Genomic DNA, 7635 nt, shown 5'->3' with positions numbered 1-7635 from the left:
GCTCCCAAGCTATTTGTGGGGCTTAGTGAACACAAACCCCCACAAACTGAAAATTTCATCAAATAATTAAGACCTAAAAGGGCCCCTACAGCCATTATTTAAGTATACTATGTGATTGCCTAAAAACCCATTGTAATGACCCAAAACACCACCAGACATTGGCATCTACTTTTGAAGGCATACTATCAGATAATTTAACAATACACCTTACACTATACAGCATTTACTCTTATCTGACAATTATCCTTAACTCCTCTCAGCTCAGACCATGCCCAAGAATTGTCAGATTTGAGGATAGATTTTATCAGTAAGCAAAGACACTCAATCCTGCTTCATAACTATGCCTCAATAAATTCTACAAAACTATGACTTAGAATTCAAGTTGTAAGAGTGGCTCAGTTCTGCTGAACAAAAACAAACTGATCAGAGTGTATTTTTTGATGGTTTATAAACCCATGAATAACTGAATCTGGCAACACTGAACATGTTAACAGTGGGGAGCAATGCACAAAGCACCAATCACACAGAGCTTTGGTAAAATTTTCACTCTACACTGTCTTGCATTCATTTTGTTTCAGAATGGTAGTTTTAATGTTTCTATATGCTATAATTCTGACCAAATGCAATGTTCACAGACTTGAATCATACAAGTACAGTACTGCTTCAAAGAATGTAAGTTGGTTTCTTACCCTTAATTGTTCTGTACTCTGACAGGGGTAACATGAGAGTAACATTTACCATTATTTTTACTGTTGCAGGCCATTTACTCTTCTCATATTCCATTCAGGCAGGCATTACCAACAAACTGCTTTCATTACTGCTTTGACAGTATAAAATATCAGTCTAAATAATATAACTCATCCATAAAAGCACAGAGAAACCACAGTTCATTCTCACTTGTGCATCAAATGTTAACTGTACGCTAAAACTGTACAGTATTTAACAACCATTACCATATATACTGTACATAATATGTCTAAGATAACAATACAGGAATACTTTGTCTAGAGAACCATAATTACCTAACCCTTATTAGCTATAATTTGTATTTATATTCATGACTTTCAATTTTGATTGTGAAGTTCCAATAACGTAGTTCTATATTTTACATTGTTGCAACTCCCAACCTCTGCATCTCAACTCTGCTGCAGTTACTGATTTAACTTCTCATGTTTCTCTCACACACGCAAAACATTCCTTGATACATACTGCAGTCTTTCACATATACTATACTTGGCTCTTGCTCCCTTATTTACATAAACATCCCTCAATTACAGTAAGGCATAATTCCCACATTTTACTTATTCATTCTCCAATTTCTACCCCAAATCTGTTTTTCAAAGCCACATAAGATGGAGAGAAGGAAGCCCAAATTCTACAGTAATTACAATAGATGTCAAATGTCACTGTAAACTTTCTGTAGTCGTTTCACAATATACAGTAAGTACTTATACAGTAAACCTCTGCTATTTGCAAGAATAATCTAAAACATTAGTGCACATGCACACATAAAACTGCCAAATTGTGAATGGCTGCAAACTCTGTGAGAACTGGTGGTTAAGATATCACATTAGAAGTGGAACACAGGGAATGTTTAATTATAAATAGAATAAAGAAGTCATTATCACACACAAATAACAATTTTCTATGACATAAAATCTAAACCTGTTCACTGTTGTGCTTTCCAGCATATAATTTACTCTCATATTTCAACTGTGGACATAGAGAGCAATACTAACACATAATATGAAAACACAACACTTAAACTGCAACAAACTCATCACCTCATGAGTGGCAATAAATTAATTGTGCAGATGCATCAAATCAAACTTGTCTGATCAATCCAGTTATAGACTTTTTGCACTTGATTCACTGACATCACTGGCATCTGACTAAAGGACATAAAAACAAAGGATGTCTATCAACTGTGGTACAGATTCATGTACATACTGTAATCAATGCAAACTCAACAGCCTTCAAACCAAACCTGATCAGTCATTTCAAAATAATTCCTGTGCCTGTGTGGATTTTCATATACTGTACTGGCAATGCTCATATTCTAAATGCAGGACATAATACTGTGCTGCTAATGTACACAGCAGACTGAAAGAATACGAAAGTCAAAAAGCATTTATGAACAGAAGAGCTTTGGGTAGTTCCCAGAAGGTAGCAAGGGCCTGCATATGTGATGATATGACAATAACATAATAACAGCTAAACCAACTGTATTACTAACCATTCTGCTACTGTTAGTACACATGGATACAGTATTTTAGTCAGGCCAACACAAAACAGTCTGATTCAGCTGAGATAAATCCTTGCAGTTAAAGCCTTAAATAATAGCCCTTTCAATACTGATGATGTATGCAGTAATTTATTAAAGAAAGTACCAGACGACTGTGTTTCAGCCACAAGAAACCCTACCAGCAATCTAAAATACATCAAGACCATAACTGCCTCATATAAACAAAATGTAGGACCACAAAATACATTACTGTCAAATGGCCACATTTATGGGGTCCATGCAAGGGAGAGCACTTGGATGATAAAAAAGTTTGGGCTGAGATACACACACACTTACTATCCATTTCCAGTTGTAATTCATAATTTGATCTGAAGGAAGAAGAAGATACATGGGGAGATACCATGCTTTCCTCTTCTTCCTGCAAAACAGGATTACTTACAATTAGTTTTCTCTTGTAACTCATATCTGTTTTTGTAAGAATGAGCCATAGGAAGATTCTGTAATCCTGTCCTTCTTAGGAAAACAGATGATACTGCAGCTATGACTGAGATTTTGTTATAAATTTGTGAGTGAATTTGGACCCTGGTATACACCTTTCCATAATGGTAAAATCAGACAGTCCTCTTTGCAAGGAACATTTTTTTTTTTTTTTTTTTTTTTTTTGTTATTAAGTCCTTAATGGTATAAAGAAAAATTGCCTGGTTAAGTTAAAAACTTACTAGTAAAGTTCCACCTCTACCTGTGATGCTGATCTGCTACTTTTTGCCAATTTACAGTAGCAGTTGTATGTAAAATGATGTGACTGCTAAAACACATCCCTTCTATACAAAAATTACTGGCTGTATCCACTGTTCAGTAAATCCTCATTGTAATAACTGACGTGTAACATAAAGTATCATTTTTCTCAAGACAGATGGTACTATAAGCTGATGGAAGCTGACAGATCAGCCTTACAGGCAGCAACTGAACTTTAATAGGATACTATGAGTTTCACAGCAAAATCAGAATGCAAAAAATGATGACACGCAATAACTACTTCCTGTACAGTTATTCTGACATTTTGATGAACATGCAAAAAAGCAGGGCTTTACTGTAATGTGTTCTCACTCTGATATGACCTCTTCCTGCTTCAAATTCTTTTTATTTACGATGTTCTGGCTGGAGGTTTCTTGATGCTGCTAAACTTTTCTCTCGTTTCTAACATTATCAGTCTTTCTTCTCTTGCTCCACTTTACTCTGCCTAATTCCCAGTCCTTATCCATCTATCTACTGTATCTATCTATCTAGCTATTAACCATATCAGTCTGAAAATGAGTTTTTCATATAATTCTTGCCATCTCTGTACAATAATTCATCTTAGGAAAGACCTCTTGTACTAAAGGGGTTAATGAATGCTATACCTACTGAACTTTGTCAAGGCTTAAAAAGTCTTTCATAAGCTTAATAATATCGGCTTGAGGTAGCAAGATTATATATATAAAAAAAAAGATACTGTACATCACCAGATTCAATGAGCTGACATTTCTCCTGACTTTCTTAACCTCTTCAAGCCTGTGATTTATTATTATATTTTGTTTTTGCCACCATCAAATGATTTAATTCACTTTAAGACAGACCATTAGTATTGAACGGTTTAATGGAGGCTATGGTGCATGTAGTGTTCCAATTGGAAAATTCTCTCCTAAGTTGAATAAAAAATCTCAAGGAAGCAAAATCAAAATGATAAATGTCACTGAAGTGAAATGGTTAAATCCTAATGTTTGTCAGTACCATATAAATCACCTTCTGCATACCATACCAACAGAAATAGGTTACTTCACATATCCTTCCTGACTTCATCAGTTCTCTTCTGATCCCAAAACTTTTTGCAACACAATCAATTATCATGCCTTATTTCTCTTATTTTATTATTAATTCACTTTTACATCAGCATTTTTCCTCATGTAAGTTTGCTACTCCTGCTCTTTAGTACCCAAAATTTCCACAGTCCTATTAATTTTCATTCTTAAGTTACTTTCTCCAAAACCCTCTCACAGTCAGAACAACTCTAGTATTCTATTCCAGCTAACACCAGATGATTTTGTTCAGCTGTGAGTGAATCATAGGTGCCTAAGAGTTAATAACCTACTGTCACCATTAACTCTCTCATGGCTGGAACAACTCCAGCATTCTATTCCAGCTGAAGCCAGATTATTCAACTAAGGATGAGTCAGGAGCCTGAGAGCATTACCTAAACTCCCCTTCACCCTATGAAATCTTAGTTGCAATCTTTGCGGATGACAGCTTGTTCGTGTGGGTCCCCATTCGTGCAGCCTCCCTCTCTGCTTTGCGTCTCATTTTCTCAGCCTTTCTCCTTTCCCTCTCTGCTTGCCGTGTTTCCTTTAGTGCTGCATCAAGATCAGCCTCCTCTTCTGCTTCTCCTTCCCACCCTGCGTCCTCCTCCATCCAATCTCCTAACTCTGATGACTACACAGAAAAATGTCATCAACTTGGAGATAAGCTTAATAAGAATATACAAAAGTTTGTGAAGTGTACAGGCAAACCTCTCACATAAAATACTAGCATAATTTGACCAACACACCTTGCAACATTTAAGTTTTCATGAAGTACCTGTAAAAGAGGATCTGCCAGAGAGAAGGACAGCCTGTTGGACACTTGCTGTTCCTCCTCCGGTCGCTCCAGGATCACCACCTGCGGTTTCTTCTCTATCGTTGGGGCCAAATCCTAAGGAGGAGAAATGTGACTTTATCATGTACTATGTCATTATTTTTATATGATAAAATTCATACTGCTGAAAGTTTAACTGGTGGAAAGCCTGATGGAATACTATTGTTTGTTTAATGGTCATAATTATGACTGGTGGACAAATTATGACACACACATCCAACAGTCACAAAACAAGTGAATGATTATGAAAACATCCAACAATGTCAAAGAACAAGTGGACAATTATCACACAACCAACAAACAGTTATACAACAAGTGGGCATTTATAACACATCAAATAAAGTCATACAAAAAATGGACAATTATGATATCAGTCATACATGTGAACAGTTACAGTCTTATAAATGGTAAATTATGACACATTCAACACAAGTCATATAAAAAGCAGGAAATTCTGACATAACAAACAAACAGTTTAAATTTTTATACAAGCAAACTGTTTGTCACTCAGACTGTTCCTCGCTCCAACAGGGGATCAGTTTAGACCTGTGGTCCTTCTTTACCACTTGACCACCATTTCCCTCTTGCTCACAACAGGTCTGTTAAGCACTAGGTTTGCCATGTCCCTATCCCAATACAAATTAGAAAGGGGGTTTATATTTCCCACTTCACTCCTGTTACCATTTGGAGAGAATACTCATATGTGAGTACTACTGTATCTCTGGTATCCAAGGTTATCCTACACTATCTAAATTTAAGCTTCAGTATATCTATCTATCTACAGCATCAGCACTGCTGTGCCTATAGCCAGATGCCCTAGTCTTGCGGTGGGTGGCCATAAACGAAAAGTCTCCATGTCAACCTATCATCCATCACCAGGAATTCCTTTTCCAGCTCACAGCTCACACCACACTCAACTATATATATATCCACCTCATCCTTGGTCAACCGTTACCTCTCACTGACATTCAGTACAGAGCGTCAACATCACCACTTACCTCAAAATAGTTTGGTTCAGGTTCTGGCTGTGGTTCAGGTTTGCGCATTTTCCTCTGTTGAGTGAGTCTGTACTGGTTAATCTGCTGCTGCATGAGTGACGTGTGGGGAGGCAGCTGTGACGATGAGGAGGCAGTGCGACCATCACTCACCACAGAGGAAGGAACATCCCAAGTGTCCCACCCTCCCATTGTGTCATCGTTTACCTGTGGATAACAATTCTGATTAGGCAAAATTAACAGTGCTTTGGCATGACTGACAGAGCTTCTGGGAAGAGAGTATGTTTTACCCCACCACAGGTCAAATCCAAGAAATGAACATTTTTTGTGTCACCAAAATGCTGCCAAGGACATAGGGTGACCTACGGCTTAAATAATCATGGTTACAATAGTACAATATATCCTTGGGTCCTTCAACACCCTAGGCCCTCTGAGGCCCCCTAAGAGGCAACAAAGGATTGGCTGTTACCTTGTTTCTTAGCTTATCCTTTTATCCTTATATTAGGCTACTATAATTTCAGCTATGAATTTTCCCACTGTACTCATTATCAATGAAAAGATGTTCTGACTGGCACAGTCTTTTATTGCATAACCTGCTGTACATTTTGGTATATGTTCTGTACTATGTTTTGTTCTGCAGCTATGTAGTTTCCCACTCTACTTATTATCAGTGAAAAAATATTCTGCTTGGCCTAGTCTTTTATTGCATGGCCTGCTGTCCATTTTATGTCATCTGTTCTGTACTATGTTTTGGTCTGCTGCGTCTTGTATAAGCTATTACATTCATAACAATAACAATGAGTTGTAGTAGTGGAGTATTATAACTCTTTTACTGAGCATTTAATTTTGGTTGCCCACCATTCGTACCAACCAAAGTCTGAGAATTCAGTACCATTAATCGTGATCAGAACCAGGTAGGTATGGTAGGCCTACAGCAGAATATCCATTAATAAAACTATAATGTGCACAAGTCTGAAGACTGTCCCCTACTATCACTGTGCCCTGTCTTCTGTATATCATATGCCTCCTCAAATTCAGAGATTATACAGTACTTTCTTTTCGTATCCTTTTGTTGTGTGCGTCATACTGCTACCACAGGGAAGTGTCAGTAAACATTTGATTGTGACAACAAAGAGTATACTGTATTTCTATGCTGAGGAGCTTACTGTGTCTGTTGGGTGTGGCTGTATTGAGTAAGAGCCGTCACCAACTGAAACCGCAATAGGAAGGTGGGTTTCTGAATGCCGTCGCCGTCGAAAGCAACAAAAGCAGCGCCTCAGAAGAGTCAACAGGAGCAGCAACAGTGACTTGGCCTTCCTCAGTGCTACCATTACAATCATCCTGCTGGAGACACGTCAGTTTGAAGGAACTGGGCATTTATCCTTAAGTACCATAAGACTGAAAAATAACAGTTCATCATAAGTGGCTTCAGATTCATGTAATTTTCATGGAAATAACCAGAACATATTTTACCACAGTTATTCTGGTTCCACTACAAGACACATGCTATGGTACTGTACTGTTCATACCTGATACCTGTATATAATGTATTTATAATGGCTACATGAGCACATACAATGAAACTGGTGGGTGCTGTTACACTCTTTCCTTTACTCTGTACCTGTTGTTATAAAAGGGGAAAAAAAAAAAAAACTTTTAATATGAACGACAATGTTAGTTAGGGTCCTGATGGACCCAGGTTCGAATCCTGGCTGGGGCAGGGGACAG

At 37.6% G+C, this 7635-nt stretch overlaps 1 protein-coding gene across 1 annotated transcript; it reads right to left on the bottom strand.

Annotated features, from left to right (window-relative positions):
• Nucleotides 1-4405: 4405 nt before the first annotated feature.
• On the bottom strand, nt 4406-7247 carry LOC145417378 (uncharacterized). The gene is made up of 4 exons (XM_080286055.1): nt 7074-7247; nt 5911-6114; nt 4856-4969; nt 4406-4711 (listed from the first exon to the last, which is right to left on the bottom strand). Exons 1-4 carry the CDS (start codon nt 7245-7247, stop codon nt 4493-4495), a joined length of 711 nt encoding a protein of 236 aa, XP_080142181.1. The 3' UTR covers nt 4406-4492.
• Between the last annotated feature and the right edge of the window lie 388 nt (nt 7248-7635).

The sequence above is a fragment of the Coenobita brevimanus genome, chromosome 110 (genome assembly GCF_032717465.1).
Source record: "Coenobita brevimanus isolate Jiangsu-jjx chromosome 110, ASM3271746v2, whole genome shotgun sequence".
NCBI classification, from domain to species: Eukaryota; Metazoa; Arthropoda; class Malacostraca; order Decapoda; family Coenobitidae; genus Coenobita; species Coenobita brevimanus.
Note: the sequence above shows the minus strand (reverse complement) of the source record. Positions and strands in the feature narration are given on the sequence as shown.

Coding starts and splice junctions, on each gene's coding strand:
- LOC145417378 (XM_080286055.1), bottom strand. CDS start 7,247: ATGATTGTAATGGTAGCACTGAGGAAGGCCAAGTCACTGTTGCTGCTC. Junction 6,115..7,073: donor AGCCACACCCAACAGACACA/GTAAGCTCCTCA, acceptor TGTTATCCACAG/GTAAACGATGACACAATGGG. Junction 4,970..5,910: donor CTGAACCAAACTATTTTGAG/GTAAGTGGTGAT, acceptor TCTCCTCCTTAG/GATTTGGCCCCAACGATAGA.